This window comes from Callithrix jacchus, chromosome 20, assembly GCF_049354715.1.
Source record: "Callithrix jacchus isolate 240 chromosome 20, calJac240_pri, whole genome shotgun sequence".
Taxonomy (NCBI): Eukaryota; Metazoa; Chordata; class Mammalia; order Primates; family Cebidae; genus Callithrix; species Callithrix jacchus.
This window is the reverse complement of record NC_133521.1, coordinates 31431790-31452400: the sequence shown is the minus strand read 5'-3', so window position 1 is coordinate 31452400 and position 20611 is coordinate 31431790. Positions and strand designations below refer to the sequence as shown.

The 20611-nt window shown below is 55.3% G+C and overlaps 2 protein-coding genes across 10 annotated transcripts in view; one reads left to right on the top strand and one right to left on the bottom strand.

The window, feature by feature from the left end:
- The window catches only part of FCSK (fucose kinase), a 45370-nt gene extending 28980 nt beyond the window's left edge, over window positions 1-16390 (top strand). For all 9 annotated transcript variants that reach the window (XM_035282206.3, XM_078357710.1, XM_008986189.5 and 6 more), the window contains 21 exons: window positions 614-664; window positions 2677-2802; window positions 3417-3489; window positions 3908-4005; window positions 4402-4482; window positions 5321-5440; window positions 5623-5794; window positions 6497-6609; window positions 7116-7217; window positions 7327-7497; window positions 8373-8437; window positions 8804-9174; window positions 10529-10739; window positions 10923-11089; window positions 11185-11406; window positions 11777-11920; window positions 12075-12194; window positions 14374-14561; window positions 14650-14749; window positions 15289-15512; window positions 15691-16390. In XM_035282206.3, the coding sequence (XP_035138097.1) occupies window positions 614-664; window positions 2677-2802; window positions 3417-3489; window positions 3908-4005; window positions 4402-4482; window positions 5321-5440; window positions 5623-5794; window positions 6497-6609; window positions 7116-7217; window positions 7327-7497; window positions 8373-8437; window positions 8804-9174; window positions 10529-10739; window positions 10923-11089; window positions 11185-11406; window positions 11777-11920; window positions 12075-12194; window positions 14374-14561; window positions 14650-14749; window positions 15289-15512; window positions 15691-15792 (3021 nt within the window). In that variant the 3' untranslated portion in view covers window positions 15793-16390. The remainder of the gene's footprint in view (window positions 1-613; window positions 665-2676; window positions 2803-3416; window positions 3490-3907; window positions 4006-4401; window positions 4483-5320; window positions 5441-5622; window positions 5795-6496; window positions 6610-7115; window positions 7218-7326; window positions 7498-8372; window positions 8438-8803; window positions 9175-10528; window positions 10740-10922; window positions 11090-11184; window positions 11407-11776; window positions 11921-12074; window positions 12195-14373; window positions 14562-14649; window positions 14750-15288; window positions 15513-15690) is intronic.
- Window positions 16391-16683: 293 nt separating this feature from the next.
- Window positions 16684-20611, bottom strand: part of COG4 (component of oligomeric golgi complex 4) — a 35491-nt gene continuing 31563 nt past the window's right edge. Inside the window, exons 14-19 of the mRNA XM_008986188.5 lie at window positions 19508-19624; window positions 18832-18924; window positions 18199-18282; window positions 17869-17970; window positions 17475-17603; window positions 16684-17258 (exon numbers count right to left, since the gene is read on the bottom strand). Coding sequence (XP_008984436.2) covers window positions 17124-17258; window positions 17475-17603; window positions 17869-17970; window positions 18199-18282; window positions 18832-18924; window positions 19508-19624 — 660 coding nt within the window. The 3' untranslated portion in view covers window positions 16684-17123. The remainder of the gene's footprint in view (window positions 17259-17474; window positions 17604-17868; window positions 17971-18198; window positions 18283-18831; window positions 18925-19507; window positions 19625-20611) is intronic.

Here is a 20611-nt window from a genome sequence, read left to right as displayed (position 1 = left end):
ATCTCTACTAAAAATACAAAAATTAGCCAGGCCTGGTGGCACACGCCTATAATCCCAGCTAATCACTGTAATCTCAGCAATTCTGAGGCAGGAGAATTGCTTGAACCCAGGAGGCGGAAGTTGCAGTGAGCTGAGATTGGGCCATTGCACTCCAGCCTGGGCGACAGAGCAAGATTCTGCCTCAAAAAAAAAAAAAAAAACCAGATAAAAAAAATTTAACAGGTAGCCAGGCGTGGTGGTGCACGCCAGTAGTCCCAGCTAGTTTTGAGGTGGGAGGCTTGCTTGAGCCTAAGAGATTGAGGCTGCAGTGAGCTGGGATCATCCCACTGCACTCCAGACTGGGTGACAGAGTGAGACCCTGTCCCCAAACAACAACAACAACAAACCAGGCAACAAGAAGGTGGCCCAGGTGGAGGGCCCTGGGTTCCCTTATCCAGGAGGGACGAGGGCTGCCCCTTGCCTGCCTGTGGCCATTGGTTTGACCTTGCCTTTTGTCCCTTGGGTACCTGAGTAAATTTGTGTTGGGGTCTCTCTCTGGATTTGAGGGTGCCTGCCATCCTCTAGGGAGCATTTGCCTCAGGCCTCTGTTCACAGGGCTTTCCTGCTCCTGCAGGTGGTCACGTCTGATGTCCTGCACTCGGCCTGGATCCTCATTCTGCACATGGTAAATGAACTTCGGGGCAGGGGCCAAGGAGAAGGCTGGAACTGCAGTTCTTGGAGTTGGGCAGGACTTCAGGGGTGTTCTGCCACAGTGTGTGCAAGGTGTAAATCTGGAAGATTCAGAGTCAATCTAAACATTCAGAAATTGGGAACTGGCCAGGTGCAGTGGCTCATGCCTGTAATCCCAGCACTTTGGGAGGCCAAGGCAGGTGGATCACCTGAGTTCAGGAGTTCAAGACCAGCTTGGCCAACATGGTAAAACCCTGTCTCTTCTAAAAATATAAAATAATTGCCGGGTGTGGTGGTGGGTGCCTATAATCCCAGCTACTCAGGCGGCTGAGGCAGGAGAATTGCTTGAACCAGGAGGCGGAATTGCAGTGAGCTGAGATTGCACTACTACACTCCAGCCTGGGCGATAGAGCGAGACTCCTGCTCCCAAAAAAAAAAAGGGAACTGGCTAAATATATACCACATATCCTTCCAGCAGAATATTAGATTAAAAGGTCTATCAAGGGCCAGGCGTGGTGGCTCATGCCTGTAATCTCAGCACTTTGGGAGGCTGAGATGGAAGGATATCTTGAGCCCAGTATATTGAGACCAGCCTGGACAGCATGGTGAAAACCTGTCTCTATAAAAAATACAAAAATTAGCTTCCGTGGTGGTGCATGCCTGTAGTTTCAGTTACTCAGGAGGCTGATAGGGGAGGATCACTTGTGCCTGGGAGGTTGAGGTTGCAGTGAGTTATCACACCACTGCACTCCAGCCTGGGTGACTTTGTCTCAAAAAACAAAAATATAGGCTGGGTGCAGTAGCTTACGTCTGTAATCCCAGCACTTTGGGAGGCCGAGGCAGGCAGATTATGAGGTCAGGAGTTTGAGACCAGCCTGGCCAGCATAGTGAAACCCCATCTCTACTAAAAATATAAAAAATTAGGGCAGGGCGTGGTGGCTCACTCCTGTAATCCCAGCATTTTGGGAGGCAAAGGCGGGTGGGTCACGAGGTCAAGAGATCGAGACCATCCTGGTCAACATGGTGAAACTCCATCTCTACTAAAAAAAAAAACACAAAAAATTAGCTGGGCATGGTGGCGCGTGCCTGTAATCCCAGCTACTCAGGAGGCTGAGGCAGGAGAATTGCCTGAACCCAGGAGGCGGAGGTTGCGGTGAGCCAAGATTGAGCCATTGCACTCCATCCTGGGTAACAAGAGCGAAACTCCGTCTCAAAAAAAAAAAAAAAAAAATTAGCTAGGCATGGGGGCGTGTGCCTGTAGTCTCAGTGGCACACAACTGTAATCTCAGGAATTTGGGAGGCCAAGGTAGGCAGATCACTTGAGGTCAGGAGTTTGAGACTAGCTTGACCAACATGCTGAAACCCCATCTCTACTAAAAATACAAAAATTATCCTGATGTGGTAGTGCACGCCTATAGTTCCAGCTATTTGGGAGATTGAGGCAGGAGAATTGCTTGAACCCAGGAAGCGGAGGTTGCAGTGAGCGGATATTGCACCATTGCACTCCAGCCTGGGCAACAGAGCAAGACTCCATCTAAAAAATTGCAATGCAATGCATAACATAACTAAAAAAATATTGAAAGAGAAAATATCAAGAGAACTTTCTTTTTTTTGAGACAGAGTTTGGCTCTTGTTACCCAGGCTGGAGTGCAGTGGGGCGATCTCGGCTCACCGCAACCTCCGCCTCCTGGGTTCAAGCAATTCTCCTGCCTCAGCCTCCTGAGTAGCTGGGATTACAGGCTCGTGCTACCATGCCCAACTAATTTTTTGATTTTTAGTAGAGACGGGGTTTCACCATGTTGACCAGGATGGTCTCGATCTCTTGACCTCATGATCCACCCGCCTTGGCCTCTTAAAGTGCTGGGATTACAGGCTTGAGCCACTGCACCCGGCCAAGGGAACATTTTTTATCAGCCCTGCCCTGGATGGCTTTCTGCTTGCTCAGCTGTTGAGGTGGCTTTGGGCTCTGTGGATCTTGGGTTTCCTAACCAGTTCTCCTGCTTCCAGGGCCGAGACTTCCCCTTTGAGGACTGTGGCAGGGCCTTCACCTGCCTCCCTGTGGAGAACCCCCAGGCCCCTGTGGAAGCCTTGGTCTGCAACCTGGACAGTCTGCTGGACATCATGACCTATCGGGTGAGGCTGGGCGGTGGCCTGTGGGGCCTCATCCTAAATAGAGCCACTTCCTTCCCACTGTTCCCCCAGCTATAACCTATACTGGCTTAGCTGGGGACCCCAGTAGGAATGGTTTTGAGAGTGCCTAGTGTTAGTTAAGAGCTTCAAGAAGTTAATTCTGTCTGGGGGCAGTGGCTCATGCCTGAAATTTCAGCACTTTGGGAGGCCAAGGTGGGAGGATCACGTGAGGTCAAGAGTTCAAGACCAGCCTGGGCAATGCAGTAAGACCTCACCTCTACAAAAATTAAAAAAAAAAATTAGCTGGCCATGGTGGCATGCACCTGTAGTCCCAGTTACTCATGAGGCTGAGGCAGGAAGATCACTTGAGCCCAGGAGTTTGAGGCTGCAGTGAGGTATGATCGCACCATTGCACTCCAGCCTGGGTGACCTTGTCTCAACAACAACAAAAAATTAGTCTTGGCCACATGGGGGGCATTGTAGCGCCAGGCTGGACAGAGGGTGGGGGCAGACCAGGTCTTGGAGGCCCCTGTTATGTCAACAGCACAGTATCCCAGGGCAAGGAGGGGCAGGTGAAGGGCTGGGCCAGGCACCAGCTGTGTTCTCTGTCTCTGCAGCTGGGCCCGGGCTCCCCGCCAGGCGTGTGGGTCTGCAGCACCGACATGCTGCTGTCTGTTCCTGAAAATCCCGGTGAGCCTGAGACTCCCTGGGACCACCTTCCCTCGTCTCAGCCACAGCAAGAAGCCAGCTCTGCCTTTGTCGCCCACCCTGCCTCTGGGCCTGCCCTGCTGCCCTGTTAGAAGGGTAGCTGGAGGGTGTGGAGAATGAAGCCCTGAGAAGGCGGGGGTTCTCCTGCCTTGCCTCAGTCTGCCTGTCTGTAGGACGGACAGAAGCAGTCCTGCCCCTTCTGCCCACAGGGCTCTGCGGAAGGACTCTGGGAGAGGAGGGTGGGCATTCTCCCAGGGGAATGTCCATTTGGCTTGGAAACCATATTTCCCTTTTAGAGGTGCCCAGGTGCCCCAGCCCTGGGCTCTGGCTTCCTCCTGGAGGGGGACTCCCTGCCTTGGGTGGAGGCCCCTGGGAGCCTCCTGACTGCCCCACCCCACAGGGATCAGCTGGGACAGCTTCCGGGGAGCCAGAGTGATCGCCCTCCCAGGGAGCCCGGCCTACGCTCGGAATCATGGCGTCTACCTCACTGACCCCCAGGTAGTGCCCCTGCGGGCAGCGGAGCCGGCCGGGGCAGCCTTCAGCCTTCCCCCGTCACTGGGCAGCCTCTCATCCTGGATTTTCTCGCATGCCCCTGAATCCAGCGAGTTTCCTCTGTAATAATGGCGCCGGTGCTCCCTTACTCTCACCAAAAATACATTTCACACTGACTGCCTGCCCTGTCTCGATGCCTGGGCTCAGGGCTGCAAAGACATTTAAAGCCTGCCCTCTGCCATCACGGAGTAGAAATCTCAGGCCCCCTGAGAACACCAGCGACTGCCAGACTTGCATCCTCAGCTTTCCTTTGGAGGACGCCCTTGCTGCCACCTGTGGCTGTGCCCTCCTTCCAGATCCCTTCCTGCCCGCTCCACTCACTCTGTTTCTCCCCGCACATAGGGCCTCGTTTTGGACATTTACTACCAGGGCACTGAGAGGGAGATTCAGCGGTGTGTCAGGCCTGATGGGCAGGTGCCACTGGTATGGCTGCTGGGCCCAGGTTGCGGGGCTTTGGGGACCTTATGGGACAGGGAGGGAGGGTTTGCCTTTTGACTCCTAGAAGCCTGCAGAACAAGCTAGAGCTAGAATCTGAGGACAGAGTAGCCTTGGAATTCAGGGTGTTGTTCTGAACCAGAAAGCCTAGAACCAGGCTGGGCACGGTGGCTCATGACTGTAATCCCAGCACTTTGAGAGGCTGAGGCAGGTGGGTCATCTGAGGTCAGGAGTTTGGGAGCAGCCTGGGCAACATGGTGAAACGCTGTCTCTACTAAGAATACAACAGTTAGCTGGGTGTAGTGGTGTGCACCTGTAATCTCAACTACTTGGGAGGCAGAGGCTTGAGAATTGCTTGAACCCAGGAAGTGGAGGTTGCAGCGAGTGGAGATCGTGCCACTGCACTCCAGCCAGGGTGACAGAGCAAGACTCTGAATCAACCCCCCAACCTGCCAAAACAAAACAAAAAACTGTGAGCAAGTCAGGGAGTGCGGTGGTGGTTGGAGGAGGTTAGAGCCCAACTCAGGACTGCTTCCAGCACGAGGGGCAAGGATTGGAGAGGCGGGGAAATCTGGGAGTGGACCACAGTGAGAGTAGAGAGCTGGGGTCAGGAGAAGGCCTGAAAGTTGAGGGGGTCCCATAAGGTGCCTTGGTGGGAGTTGCCCCAAGTAATCCTGGAGTCTGGGTGCTGGAGTGGTCAGAAGGCGACACTCCCTGCCTGGTGTGGCACCCAGCTTCACGTGGCCCGTCTGCATGTGCCTTCCTGAACTTATAGCAGGGTTTGGTCCAGAACCTCCCTCTCCGATCCTTTTGGGGTCCCTTCCAGGTGTCTGGGGTTGTCTTCTTCTCTGTGGAGACTGCTGAGTGCCTCCTAGCCACCCATGTGAGCCCGCCCCTGGATGCCTGCACCTACCTGGGCTTGGACTCTGGAGCCCGCCCTGTTCAGGTGACTGGGGGAGGGCAGCTAGTGGGACCTGGCCTGGGGACAAGGCGTTGTATGACCTCAGGCCAGCCACTTCGCCTCTCCAGGGTAGAATCTCTGCAGATGGGACTGCCCTGGCTCAGCCTCAGAACTTGAGGGCTGAACCCCTGCTGTGCCAATAGCTGTGCTTCTTCCCCTTCCCCCAGCTGTCTCTGTTTTTTGACATTCTGCTCTGCATGGCTGAGAACGTGACCAGGGAGGACTTCCTGGTGGGGCGACCCCCAGAGTTGGGGCAAGGTGATGCGGATGTAGCGGGTTATCTGCAGAGCGCCCGGGCCCAGCTGTGGAGGGAGCTTCGCGATCAGCCCCTTACCATGGGTGGGTACTGCTTCTCAGCTCCCTGGGGTGGGGAGACCATGGGAGTGAAGACCCCAAGAATGGAGCTGCTCACTGCATGCTGGGCCAGGCAGCCCAGCGCAGGGACTGGGCAGTTCTCCTGACCTGTGCTGGAGCCCCCCACTGAGCTGCCTCCTTGTCTTCCTTTTGTCTCATTCCTGGGCTCTCCCAGCCTGTCCACTTTTTTTTTTTAAGCGATCCTCTACACTGTATACTTTTTTTTTTTTTTTTTTTTGAGATGGAGTCTGGCTCTGTCGCCCAGGCTGGAGTGCTGTGGTGCTATCTCAGCTCACTGCAACCTCTACCTCCCCGGTTCAAGCAATTCTCCTGCCTCAGCCTCCTAAGTAGCCGGGATAACAGCTGTGTACCACCACACCTGGCTAATTCTTGTATTTGTAGTAGAGATGGGGTTTCACCACATTGGTCAGGCTGGTCTCGAACTCCTGGCTCCAGGTGATCCGCCTGCCTTGGTCTTCCAAAGTGCTGGGATTACAGGCATAAGCCACCACGCCCGGCCCTAACCTGTCTACTTTTTAGCTGTGTGGCTTTGGGCAGGTTCCTGACTCAGCTTCCCCTAACCAGCTCATCGCCACGCCTGCCCCCATGTGTCTCTGCTGCTGGGAAGCCGGCCTGGCCCGAGTTGCAGCAGGAATGGGGTTGAGGTCAGTACTTATGTCTTTACAGCCTATGTCTCCAGCGGCAGCTACAGCTATATGACCTCCTCAGCCAGTGACTTCCTGCACAGCCTCACACTCCCCAGGGCCCTTGGGGCCCAGATTGTGCACTCCCAGGTGGAGGTGAGACTCTCTGGCCCTCCAGTGCCTGCTGGGTACCTGGGGTCAGGTGGGATGTAGATTTCTGGGAAGAGAATAGGTCACGCTTGGAACAGATGACCCGAGTGCAGGTGTTACCCCTGTTTCACACATGAAGTACTGGAGGCTCAGAGAGGCTAAGTAACTCACCTAAGGCCACAGAGCCAGTCAGTGGCCAAGTCAGGATTCTGGATCGAGCATGCCTGATTGAGAAGCTAAAGGAGACCTTTCTTCGGGGTCTTCCTGGGGAGACAGTGGTGGGCCTGGGTCAGTTCAAAGGTGGCCCTCTGGATGGCAAGGTTGGGCGTAGCTGGACAGATGGGATGGAAATAGACCTCAGGCTGGGGCCAAGGTAGGTCCAGAGAGGAGTCTAGAGGGTGCAAGGCAGGGGAGCCACAGGCCTGGATGCTTTACATGCAGATGCTTGGTGGGAGGAGGGTTGGAGCAAGCCTGGCCCTTGAACCTCACTCCCTTCCTTCCCTGCTACACAGGAGCAGCAGCTCCTGGCGGCTGGGAGCTCTGTGGTCAGCTGCCTGCTGGAGGGCCATGTCCAGCTGGGTCCTGGGAGTGTCCTGCAGCACTGCCACCTGCGGGTAAGGTCTGAGGGTGTGGGCAGATCGGGATGAGGGCGCTGGTGTCCTGTGTGTGTTGGGGGGTGCTGGGTGCCTACCCACCCAGGATGCCTGCTCTGTCCCCCGCCAGGGCCCTGTTCACATAGGCGCTGGCTGCTTGGTGAGTGGCCTGGACGAAGCCCAGTCTGAGGCCCTGCATGCCTGGGAGCTGCATGACCTTGTCCTGCAGGGACACCATATACGGCTACATGGCTCCCCAGGCCGTGCCTTCACCCTCGTTGGCCGTCTGGACAGCTGGGAGGTAGGCACTCGCCCTTCATTCCTTCAGGCTTTGGGGAGTCCCAGGGAGTCCTGGCCCCCACCCCAGTGCAGGGTTCTCTGAGCACTGGCGCATGGGACAGGATGTGGGGAGGGGGAGGGTCGGTTGTAGGGAGGAGAGGATATGGGAAGGAGGTAGGGTGAGGATAGGCCGTGAGACCAGCAGCATCTCCATAGGCCTTTACCTCCCTGCTTGCATCTGCTCTGCCAGGTGGGCTGGGTGGGGACTTTGTTTTTTTTCTGGAGCTGGAGTCTTGCTCTATCACCTAGGCTGGAGTGCAGTGGCCCAATCTCAGCTCACTGCAACCTCTGCCTCCCAGGTTCAAGCAATTCTCCTGCCTCAGCCTCCTGAGTAGCTGGGATGACCAGTGTGCACCACCATGCCTGGCTAATTTTTTGTATTTGTAGTACATGTTGGCCAGGCTGGTTGGGTGGGGATTTTTATCCCCATTTGACAGGCTAGAGACAAGGTGACCCACCTTGGGCTACAGCCTGTTGTGGTGGGCTGGGCCTGGAACCCAGGGTTTTGCTCCAGATTTCAGGCACCTCAGCAGGAGTGTTGGTGGGCTGTAGAGCTAAAAGCAGTTTCAGAACTTGCTCCCTGGCTGGATATAGTGGCTCAGGCCTGTAATCCTAGCACTCTGGGAGGCTGAGGTGGGAGGATCTCTTGAGGCCAGGAGTTTATACCTGCAGTGAGCTATGACTGCACCACTGCACTCCAGCCTGGGTGGGTCGAGTATGTCCTATGTCTGTCTTCCTGCCCTCACTTGAGCACTTGAGCAGCTCCCGGCCCCCTGTCTTAGTGTCTCTAACCCCTGTGGCCCCTTAAGCCCTGACTGCTTCTTCCTCTTCCCCCAGAGACACGGGGCAGGCACGTATCTCAACATGCCCTGGCGTGAATTCTTCAAGAGGACAGGTGTTCGGTAAGCTGGGTACCCTGAGGGCCTCTGTGGGCCTGGGCAGCTGGGGTGACTGCTGCTCTTCCAGGCATGTCCTTCTCGTGGCCCGGAGCAGCACCGGCCCTGCTACCATCCAGGGGCCTGGGTTGTTTTATGCAGCTAGATTTTTCCCCTAGGCAGAAAGTCAGTCTCTGGCTGTGCCGACTTTAGCATTCTTGTTCAGTGGTCTGGGAAAGGACGCAAGGGAGCCTGGCCCCTGACCCGAACTGTCCACTTGTGCTACCTCGGAGAAGTCTGTCCTGTCCCACGAACTGATGGGTGACTCAGGGCTTGGGGAGGACACTGGAGCCTTTGCTTCTCTCCCCCGAATGTGCCTTCTCCCCACATTAGAGCCTTGGACCTGTGGGACCCTGACACACCACCTGCAGAGTGCTGCCTTCCCAGCGCCCGCCTCTTTCCTGTGCTCCACCCCTCGAGGGCCCTGGGGCCCCAGGAGCTACTGTGGATGCTGGATCCCCAGGAGGATGGGGGCGAGGCCCTGCGAGCCTGGCGAGCCTCCTGGCGCCTATCCTGGGAGCAGCTGCAGCCGTGCCTGGATCGAGCTGCCACACTGGCCTCTCGCCGGGACCTGTTCTTCCGCCAGGCCCTGCATAAGGCTCGGCACGTGCTGGAGGCCCGGCATGACCTCAGCCTGCGCCCGCTGATCCGGGCTGCTGTCCGTGAGGGCTGCCCTGGGCCCTTGCTGGCCACGCTGGACCAGGGTGAGTCTATGGGCAGGTAATGCTGCAGAATCAAGCCAGGGGCACCTGACCTCCCTGTCTTCTGAGCCATCCCCTGAGGGGACTAGGTGGCCATGAGGTGCTTAAGCAGGGAAGGGGCATGCCAGAGTTTACCTTTAGGATTGTGGAAGGCCTCATTCTTGTTAGCTGGGTTTGGTCAAAAGTTGAGGGCTAGCAGCTGAGCTCTAGGTCCTGGGCACGTCAGCAAACCCTACATGTTCTGTACCTGGTGCCAGGATGTGGGTGCAGAGTGTGGGGAGGGGACAGAGTTCCCCAGGGGACGTGGTCAGCTCTGCATGAGGTCCCAGGCACACTGCTGGGGGCTCACAGTCTTAGCCTCCTGGGCTGCACCTCATGAAAGGTGCCAGGACCATGGACACCAGAGCCACACAGATAGCTGGTGGTGAGGCTGAGACCTGAGCCCAGGTGGTTTGACCCCAGAGCCCGAGCTCTTCACCACTATGGGTATCCTGGGTGGGGGTAAAGAGACACCTATGGGCTGGGACTGGCAAGATGAGAGAATCTCTGCCAGGCAGGGAGTAGGGCTGTAGCTACAGTCAAAGATACATTTTGGGGCCGAGTGCGGTGGCTCAAGCCTGTAATCCCAGCACTTTCGGAGGCCGAGGCAGGTGGATCACGAGGTCAAGAGATTGAGACCATCCTGGCCAACATGGTGAAACCCGATCTCTACTAAAACTACAAAAATTCTTGATTTGCAGTAGCTTTGAAAAAAAAAAAAAATTAGCTGGGCGTGGTGGCATGCGCCTGTAATCCCAGCTACTAGGAGGCTGAGGCAGGAGAATTGCTTAAACCTGTGAAGCGGAGATTGCAGTGAGCTGAGATCGCGCCACTGCACTCCAGCCTGGTGACAGAATGAGACTCCTTGTCAAAAAAAAAAGAAAAAAAAAAAGATACATTATGGGCTGGGCATGGTGGCTCATGCTTGTAATCCTTGCTCTTTGGGAGGCTGTGGCAGGCGGATCGCGAGGTCAGGAGACGAAGACCATCCTGGCCAACATGGTGAAACCCTTTCTCTACTAAAAATACAAAAATTAGTGGGGTGTGGTAGCGTGCACCTCTACTACCAGCTTCTTGGGAGGCTGTGGTAGGAGAATCACTTGAACCCAGGAGGCAGAGGTTGTAGTGAGCTGAGATCAAGCCACTGCACTCCAGCCTGGTGACAGAGCAAGCAAGACTCCATCTAAAAAAAAAAAGATACATTGTGGGCAAAAGCCAGGAGGTGTGAGGGGCCTGGAGCCTTTAGGGACTGCTGAGTAGTCTCTCGGGGCAGAGGACAGGCCTCCTCCCCTGCCACCCCTGACTCCTGGTCCCTCAGTTGCAGCTGGGGCAGGAGACCCTGGTGTGGCGGCACGGGCACTGGCCTGTGTTGCGGATGTCCTGGGCTGCATGGCTGAGGGCCGTGGGGGCTTGCGGAGTGGGCCAGCTGCCAACCCTGAGTGGATGCGGCCCTTCTCATACCTGGAGTGTGGAGACCTGGCAGCGGGCGTGGAGGCACTTGCCCAAGAGAGGGACAAGTGGCTAAGCAGGTGGGTTTGCTAATAGATCCCTTGGAGAAGCCCCTGGCCATCTGGGAAGTGGCCCTTGATGGAGGAAGCCCAGAGAGAGGTGGGGTACCCTCGAGTCACCCAGGACAGTCAGGACCACAAAGCCAGGTAATCTGCCCCCAGCTTGGGGCTGCCTGCCGCCATCCCTCCCTTTCCTCTTGGCAGGCCAGCCTTGCTGGTACGAGCGGCCCGGCACTATGAGGGGGCTGGGCAGATCCTGATCCGCCAGGCCGTGATGTCAGCCCAGCACTTTGTCTCCACGGAGCCGGTGGAGCTGCCAGGACCTGGGCAATGGGTGGTGGCTGAGTGCCCAGCCCGTGTGGATTTCTCTGGTGAGCCCTTTGTGGCAGGTGGGGGTGAGGGTAGCTGCACCACAGCCAGGCTGGCAGCTTCTGTGACCAGCTTGAGTCTTGCCACACCATCATAGGGGGCTGGAGTGACACGCCACCCCTTGCCTACGAGCTTGGTGGGGCTGTGCTGGGCCTGGCTGTGCGAGTGGATGGCCGCCGGCCCATCGGGGCCAGGGCACGCCGCATCCTGGAGCCTGAGCTGTGGCTGGCAGTGGGGCCTCAGCAGGATGAGATGACTGTGAAGATAGTGTGCCGGAGCCTGGCTGACCTGCGGGACTACTGCCAGCCCCATGCCCCAGGTCAGGCACCCCGGGACCTCTGCAGGTGGGCTGGCACACGTAGCCAGCTGGGGGCTGGGGACAGAAGCGAGAGACTACAGGCCACTGGGGCCTGACCTGAGGGCCACCTAGTCTGGGTGAGGAGCCTGAATGGAAGGAAGGGGCTAGGAGTCACCCTGCCTAGACACTTACAGAGGAAGTAGAGATGACACATGTGTCCATGTCTGGGAGTCCAGAGGCCCTTTTATGGCTTGGGGATGGGACCAGCATTGCTGCTGGGCTTTCTTCCCATCAGATGAGTCCCACACTGGGCTGGGAAATCACAAGGGTGGGTGGGGTGTCTGCATCTGCCCTTGGAGACCGAATTCCTCTCATGCCTGTCCATCTGCAGGGGCTCTGCTGAAGGCGGCCTTCATCTGCGCGGGGATTGTGGATGTCCACTCTGAGCTCCAGCTGCGTAAGCAGCTGCTCCGCACCTTCGGGGGTGGCTTTGAGCTGCACACCTGGTCTGAGCTTCCCCACGGCTCTGGCCTAGGTGAGCGGGCCCTCCCTCCTGCTGCCCACCGACTGTCACAGCACTCCAGCCTTGCCTGTGATCTCCCTCCCTGGCCTCTGCCCTGAGAGGGAGTCAGGCAGGACTAGACAGGGTGGAGGCATTTCATGCCTGCTTTCTCCTCTGCGCCCTGCAGGCACCAGCAGCATCCTGGCAGGCACTGCCCTGGCTGCCTTGCAGCGAGCCGCGGGCCGGGTGGTTGGCACGGAGGCCCTGATCCACGCAGTGCTGCACCTGGAGCAGGTGCTCACCACTGGTATGTGACTGCCTTGGAGCTGGGGGAGGTCACTGACACTTTCCCTAGGGCCTGTGGTGGGAAGTGGAGCTCTCCTGGATTTATATGTGATTGGCCAACAGCCAGATGACTGTGCTACTCTTTACAAATTTCCTTCTTGTCACTTTGACCACCTCTGGTGGTTGTCAACTTGAAATATTCTACCTCCAACGAGGTGTTTCACGAGCACCTACTGAGTGCCAGATTCTGTGCTGTGCCTTTCATGCTTGTTGGGACCAGGTGCTGTGCTTCGTGACTGTGCCTATCCAGGGCTGTGCTTGGGTGGGGCTGGCAAGCTGGTTTGGACCTTCCACCTGCCCTTCTGGCATCATGCCATTATTTGAGATAAAATCACTGGTGCCCCTGCCCCCACCTCCTGGCCATATGGTGGTACAGCAAGAGCCCAGCAGTGACTGTGATCTCATGAATGTCACCAGCACCAGGCTTCCCGCTCTTCCTGGCCATGGAGCCCCCTGGAATCCATGGCCAATGTAGAGCAGCCACAGGCTTATATGGTTCCAGGTGCATCTCAGGGTGTCAGGCCCCATCTCTAACACACCCCTGGAAGGAAACTGCTGCAAAGGCCTACTGGAGCCTGACTGTGGTGTCTTCTGTCACTGCAGCTCAGGCCTCTCATTTTGCTGCAGTGACTCACATACCATCATAGTTAGTCTGTGAAAGGAGCAGATGGGGAAGCCTTTTCAGTTTTCTTTTGAGGTATACCATTCAAGTTCTACATCTGGCCAACGGACAACTATTTATTGAGAACCCATTCTGTGGGTCCCTGAGGATAAAATGAGCAAAAATGGGTTCCTGCCCTCGAAAGTCCTGTGGTCTCCTGGAGACAGACATCAACCAGTAACTACTCAGGTGCATGTGTATTACAAACTGTGCTCTGAAGCAGAGGGGAACCGTTAAGTCTTGACATTTCAAGACTTAACAGCTACTTTGCAGCCACCAGGTTTTGGCTGCAAAGTTCCAGATGGCTCCTGCCTTTTGCATTTCATACTTTAAACCCTTGCAGGCCCTTCCCTAAATATCAATGGCCTGTCCCATAAGCAGCTCAAGTTTTTTATTTTTTGTTTTTGAGACAGAGTCTAGCTCTGTCACCCAGGCTGGAGTACAGTGGCATGATCTCAGCTCACTGCAGCCTCCACCTCACAGGTTTAAGCAATTCTCTTGCCTCAGCCACCAGAGTAGCTGGGATTACAGGCACCTGCCACCATGCCCAGCTTTTTCTTTTTTTTTGTAGATGTGGGGTTTCACTGTGTTGGCCAGGATGGTCTCGAACTCCTGAGCTCATGATCTGCCCACCTTAGCCTCCCAAAGTGCTGGGATTACAAGTGTGAGCCACTGTGCCCTGCCTAGTTTTGTTATTTTTATATAGCTACAAGGGGGAAAATGATACATACTTTCATTACTGAAGATGGAAAGATGTCTAATAAGTTACATAAGAGAAAAATAGATCCCAACGAGCTTCTTTTCAACATAAACCACCTGTAAGAAGACAGGGTGCAGGGAGACTCAGGCTACAGGGAAGGTACTTGTCAGCCTCTCCTCTAAAACTCCCCTAGGAGGGGCAGAGGTTAGTGTAAAATCTTTTTTTTTTTTTTTTTTTGAGACAGAGTCTCATGCTGTCACCGAGGCTGGAGTGCAGTGGTATGATCTCAGCTCACTGCAACCTCTGCCTCAGTCTCCCAAGAAGCTGGGATTACAGGGTGTGTGCCACCATGCCTGGCTAATTTTTATAATTTTGGTAGAGATGGGATTTCACCATGTTGGCCAGGCTGGTCTTGAACTCCTGACGTCAAGTGATCTGCCTGCCTTAGCCTCCCAAAGTGCTGTGATTATAGGCATGAGCCACTGCACCCGACCATAGTGTAAAATCTTTACCCTTCAATGTGGTTTATCCCAATTTCAATTACACATTAGGTCTACAACAAAACTCAGGCCTTGGGAATTCCAAGCTTTGCTCTGGTGTGAAGCCCATTCCTTTGCTGGGATTGTCCTGGGGACAGAGCTGTGTAGCTCACTGTCCCATGGAGTTGAGGGAAGCTCTTTCCACACTGATCCCAGCCAGGGGTACAGGGCCGGGAGCCTAGGCTGGGAGAGTGAAGCTGGGCCAGGTAGACTCCAACAGTGACACGTCCTGGGCTCACAGGAGGTGGCTGGCAGGATCAAGTGGGTGGCCTAATGCCTGGCATCAAGGTGGGGCGCTCCCGAGCTCAGCTGCCGCTGAAAGTGGAGGTGGAAGAGGTCACGGTGCCTGAGGGCTTTGTCCAGAAGCTCAATGACCACCTGCTCTTGGTGTACACTGGCAAGACCCGCCTTGCTCGGAATCTGCTACAGGTGAGCCCCAGCCCCACCATGAGGGAGGTAGGGAGGGGGGCCACCGGCTGGGCCTGGGTCCTCACTGCCCCTTCTGCCCTGTCTGCAGGATGTGCTGAGGAGCTGGTATGCCCGACTGCCTGCCGTGGTGGAGAATGCCCACAGTCTGGTGCAGCAAACCGAGGAGTGTGCTGAAGCCTTCCGCCAAGGTGAGGGGCTCCTTCCAGGGGGATCAGGGCACCAGGAGCCAGTACCCTGTCACTTGTGGGTTTGAGGCCAGGGTCATTTGCAGGCTTGGCACAAGCTCCAGATACTCAGCCTCTGGGAACAGAAGCCTACTGTCTATCCTCTCCAGGGTCTCACAATCAGGGGGAAGTCACATCTAAGGACAAAATTTTCATCATGGGAAAGGCCCTCTAGCCCCACCTAACAGGAAGCAGATAGGGGAAGGGACTTACCCCATGGCTGAGTTCCAGGGAAGTGTGAGCTAGGCAGGGTCCCCAGTCTGTGGCTTCACAGCTCTCTGGGTGCGGGTGATGCTGGGTGTGGTGGTTTGCTTCCTGCACATTGGTCCTCAGGCAGTTCTGGGAAGTGGGCTTGCTTCTTCTGGCTCCAGCCAGCACTGGAACCTGGCTTCTTTACCATGACACTGGCTCAGCAGCACCTCTTGGCACTTCACGCAATCTCCAGATGGGTTCTGAGTGAGTATCTTGGCCCAGGCACGCCACTTCCCTCTGTCCCACCTCAGGAAGCCTGCCTCTGCTGGGGCAGTGCCTGACCTCATACTGGGAACAGAAGAAGCTCATGGCTCCAGGCTGTGAGCCCCTGGCTGTGCGGCGTATGATGGATGTCCTGGCCCCCCACGTGCATGGCCAGAGCCTGGCTGGGGCAGGTGGTGGAGGCTTTCTCTATCTGTTGACCAAGGAGCCACAGCAAAAGGAGACCTTGGAGGCTGTGCTGGCCAAGACCGAGGTACTACTGATGGGGTTGGGGTTGGCCCAGAGACCTATGAGGGCAAGAGATCTCACTGTGGCCCACTAATTATCCAGGGGCTATATCTGCAAGTCTCCCTGGTCCTGTAGCCTCAGTCCAGCCTCCAGAAGGCCTGATCTTTCTGCAGAACCTTCTAAACACTTGCTCTCCTGTCCAGGGCCTTGGGAATTACAGCATCCACCTGGTTGAAGTGGACACTCAGGGCCTGAGCCTGAAGCTGCTGGGGACCGAGGCCTCAACCTGTTGCCCTTTCCCATGAAGCTGGCTTCTCACTGCAAGAAGAGAAAACCTGGAGCTACAGTGTCCCCCACCTTCCTTACCCCACGAGAACCTCCACCTCCCACTCTCCATCCACCTCTGTGAATCCGCTCCCAAAGGAAGCTGACTGAAGCAAGACCTGGGCAAGCAGAGTGCTTGGGACAAGACTGTGACCTGGCTGACAGTGGCCTAGGTGTAGCCTGTTCCTCTTACATATAAGAAGGTCCCAAGCTTAGTGTCCCATGTGGCCTTTACAAATCCCATGGGTGGCCTTCTCATTCCACGAGGGCCCGGGAAAGGGTTGACCTCCAGCCTTGGCCTATGGCTGGAAGTCCCTTGGCAAGGCCAACCCTGAAGAGGCCCTTCGAGGCATTTTCTATGGCCTTCCTTAGAGTTGTAGAGACTTCACGCTCAACCCTCATGGGCAAATGGAAATGAGGGTGGTGGTCCTTTGCCAAGTTGGTGGCAGTGACCCAGCGATTCACTGCCATCCCAGGCCTTAACCAGCAACACTACGGACCGTGCCAAGTGACCTGGTGCCTGTGGGAAGTGGGTTCTCAGGACTGGCATTCTTGGAATAAATTCACTCTGTCCTTGTAGGTGGTCCTCGTAAAGTCACTTTGGCTCCTGCTGGGAGCAGTTCCCTTTCCCTAGCACCATGGGGAACTGACTCTGGAATGATCCAGCTTGTGGTGCTGAGGGCCCAAGAGGACCTTGAGGATCTGGGACTGGATGGGGTCTCCTGCCATCATGTGGGGCCTGGACACAGCTGTGCACTGTGCTGTGTGTGGGGAGGAGGCTGAGGTCTTGGGTTTGCCTTCCTATTCCAGTGCTACTGGTAGACCTGCCCTGCCCATAGGATCTGGTCCTCCCTGGAAACGGCACACTGGCATCTCTTCAAGGAGTAGCTTTATTCAGGGATCATAAACATCACAGCCTTGCCTCGAAGTCAAGCCTAATTGCTAGGTCCCCAGATGGACCCAAGTTGTCTAAGGCTGGCAGGGGCAGCTTGTTTGCTGTAGCATTTGAGGGCAAGAGACTGACCACCCATGCAGAAAGCCAGCCTGGGCTGCCTGCTGCTGCCTGCCATGACTTTCTCACCTCATTAGGAGCCCAATTCTCTGGGTGGGGAAAGACCGCCCCGAATGCCTCGCCAGGCTAGGTCTGAGGGCAGAGCATGGAGTGAGTCCAGGCTGTCTCTGCTGCCACCTGTAGAAAGGTCTGGGCTGTCAGAGCTCCTCCAAGGCAAACAGCCTCGTTCAGCTCCTTGGCTGGGGCCCCTTAGGGAACAGGCTCAGAATTGTGATGAGCTAGGTGTGCTCATCCAGGCAGCTACAGGCGCAGCCTCTTGATGTCTTCACTGCGGAAGTCTATGCGCAGGGCCAGCACCTGGCGCACTTCAGCAGGGGTGAGACGCCACGTCAATGGGCCGGAGTTGGGTCCCCAGTAATCAAGGATCTCCGTCACCTGTGGGGAAGGACAGAGAGACCAGTCGGCAAGATGGGGCTATTCTGAAAGAAGGCTCTGGCCTCTACCAGGGGCAGAACAAGAGCACTCAAGAAGGGGAAGGTGTCCTACAGAGCTGGCTGCTGGCAGATACACGATTTAGAGGGAAGTGGCAGGGATCCATCTTTGCCTCTTTCAGTCACCCCTCCCTGGCTGGGCCAAGGGCGCCCCACCTACCCGCTCCAGATTGAGGATGGTGGCCATCTGAGAGAGCCGGGCAAATTTGTCTCGGATGGTCCAGGTGGTCACCGTGGTAAGGTAGGCAATGAGTGACCTCAGCTCCTTGTCAAATTGCAGACCGCCCAGCTGCAGGAGAACCCAAGTCCAGTCACTACTTAGGCCCGGCCAAGCAGAACTGGCCTCCAATTGCCCCCAGAGCTGGGTGGCAAGGCCGGCCAGGTCTCAGGTGCCCTGTGGTTCCAGTTTGCTCTAAGGCCTCAGAAGCCAGGGCAGGACTAGACCCAGACGTGCAGGGCAGCAGACAGTGGGGACACAAATCCTGGGTGGTGGCATGACTTGTCTTCCTCAGAGGAGAAACGAGAGCTGCAGACCCATGACCCCTTCACCTTACCCGGTTAAAGGTGGATTTCAGCACCACTTTCTCCAACTCCACGGCAACAAGGCTGGTCATGAGGCCGGTTAGGCTGTCGTAGATGACTGGGGACAGGCTGGCCTGCACACAGAGGCTTGACATCAGCCAATCCCCACCTAACCCCTCTGCCTCTCCACTGGAGTCTTTGGGGGTGAGGACAGTTATGTGAGGCCACAGGGGAGTGTTTCTATAGGTTAGGGTTGGAAGGGCTTTCAGGGTCTCCAGAAGGAATGTGATGAGACCCTGCAGGCTGCTGGTTTGGGCAGAGGTGGGTAATTACCTAAGTGGATCCCTAGGGCCCCTGCTCACCTTGAACTCTGCCATTTGCTGCTCCAGGTTAAGGATGAACTGTTGTACCCAAGGGTCGTTGGCCTCATAGTCATTGAATTCTTCCTGTTGTCAGGAAGCAGGGTTGGTCACCACAGGCCCCTACGAAGTACCATTCGCTGCCACCCACCTCTACCCCATTAAGAAAATAAGGTAAGACGTTCTTCCTTCCCTGTGCCTTCTGACTCATCTAGTTTAAAACCAGCTCAGACACCCAGACTGGCAGAAACTGACCAGCAAACAGCTCAAGGCTGCAGCAGTGGCCCACATAATGGCTGAAGTTCCTGGCATTTTATTCCTTCTTGGATCTCATGTTCTATAGGAATGAAATCACTAGGCCAGGAGGAAAAAATGCTCCTAAGTCTATCATAAGTAGGGCAAAAAGAGCTCCAATACAAGAGAATGAGTTAGGTCAAGGCAAACTCCTTATCTTTCTGAGCTCTTCTGACTAGGGACAAATTGCTTCCTGGGAGGAACCTAGTGTTCAAGGGTGAGGGTCGGGGAAGTGGGCCTGGGAGGCATGGAAGATCTAGTCTGTTCCTGGCTCCATTCCCTCCAGCTGGAGATGGGGGTGAGGGGTCATCAGGCTGGATGGCTGCCTGTGGCCAGGCTGACCTCCTCGATGTTATGAGAGACGGAGAAAAAGCTGTTAATCCAAGGCTGCACCTGTGGCTTGATGGCTGTGCTGTTAAGCTCCGTGAGCCCTTCCTGCACAAGGACAAGGTGGAGACATGTCAGACACAGCAGGCACACCCCATTCCTTCCCTCTCTCTTCTACCCATCCCTTGATTGCAAGGCGTTCTTCCAGCCCTGAGGCTTTCTGCAGGTCCTGTTAGAGGTTGTAACAGAGCTAGTGCTAATGAAAGGAGGACCCAGGAACATGCCCCTCTCCAGATCTCAGCTGATTCAGGCCCAGGGTGAAGATGAGGCCTTGAGGCTGTTCTGGTAAACTCTCAAGAGAAATTTCGGAGTGCCCAGTGCTAGGCTATGGCCACAGGTCAGAACCATGTGGCTCCACTTCCTCTGAGCATTTTCTAAGGGCTCCTGACATGTGGGGCCAAGCGGAAAGTCTAGAGGAACCAGATGGTGGCTTGTCAGTGTGACAACTTCACTGATGAAAAACCAACAGGGCCTTTAGTCTCAAGGGACCGTACAACTCCAAACTCCAGGGCTTGCTGGCTGCCCCCTCACCCGTCCTCCTGGCTTCTTTGCACACGATGAGCCAGCTAACACTCTTCTTAGAGCAATGTACAGGCACAGGATTCAGTTAGCAGTTGAACCTGGGGCTTACCTGCAAGAGGTCTCGGAATTTGCTGGACACGGCGGCCAAGTCAGAAAGACAGCTGTCAAACTTGGCCTTGGCCTGCTCCCCTCCAATGCCCTGGCTGAAGAGCTTGGTGCAGTCACTCTAGGGGATAACACTGCTGTAAGACCACTGAGCACACGTGGGCCATGGGAGTGTGAGGAGAGGCAGAGAGGAGGTCAATATGCCACCAGCTAGTTCTACTCCTCCAGCCTTCTCTGGGCACAGCTATGGCCTATTGAGAGCCCTGGATGGGTTTCAGGTTTCAGAAAACATGAATTCTCTCCTGATGGCTATCCACTCGGCTCCCACTGCCCCCTCTGTAATATGTGGGTGCCAGTGTCAGGGGAAGTGAATAAGAACCGAAATACCAGAAAGTTTTTTGTATCTTTAGAGTCACACATTCCTAGGTTCAAGTCCTGGCTCAGTCATGGATTAGCTGAGCGACCTTGGGCAAATAATTTAAAGTTTCTGAGCTTCAATTTTCCTGTTTATAAAATGGGAACATGAATTCCACCTCCTCATGTATGAGATGAAGCTCATACATGTAGCTCAGTGCCTGGCTCAGGAGACACTAGCTATTATTGCTAGAGTTTCTCCTTTTTTCCCCACTTTTCTATTTATTTACTTCTCCTTTTAAAATTTTATTTACATGTACAAAAAACCACAGAAGCCAGTTTCTCTTCTTAAATATTTTGGTCTGGCTACCAAAGAAAGATGGTCAAGATCATAATTAAGGTTTAAGGGCTTACTGTATACCTGGCTTTGTTCTAAGCATTTTACTTTTATTAAAGTACCAGGCTGGGTGAGGTGGCTCATGTCTGTAATTCTAGCACTTTGGGAGGCCAAGGTGTGAGGACCACTTGAAGCTGGAGTTTAAGAACAGCAGCGAAACATAGTGAGAAGCCATCTCTACAGAATATTAAAGAATTAGCTGGATGTGGTGGTGCGCCCCTGCATCCCCAGCTACTTGGGAGGCTGAGGTGAGAGAATCCCTTGAGCCCAAAGGTTCAAGGTTGCAGTGAGCTATGACTGTGCTACTGCACTCCAGCCTGGACAAGAGTGAGACCAAAGTATCTATTCTCCCTAAAA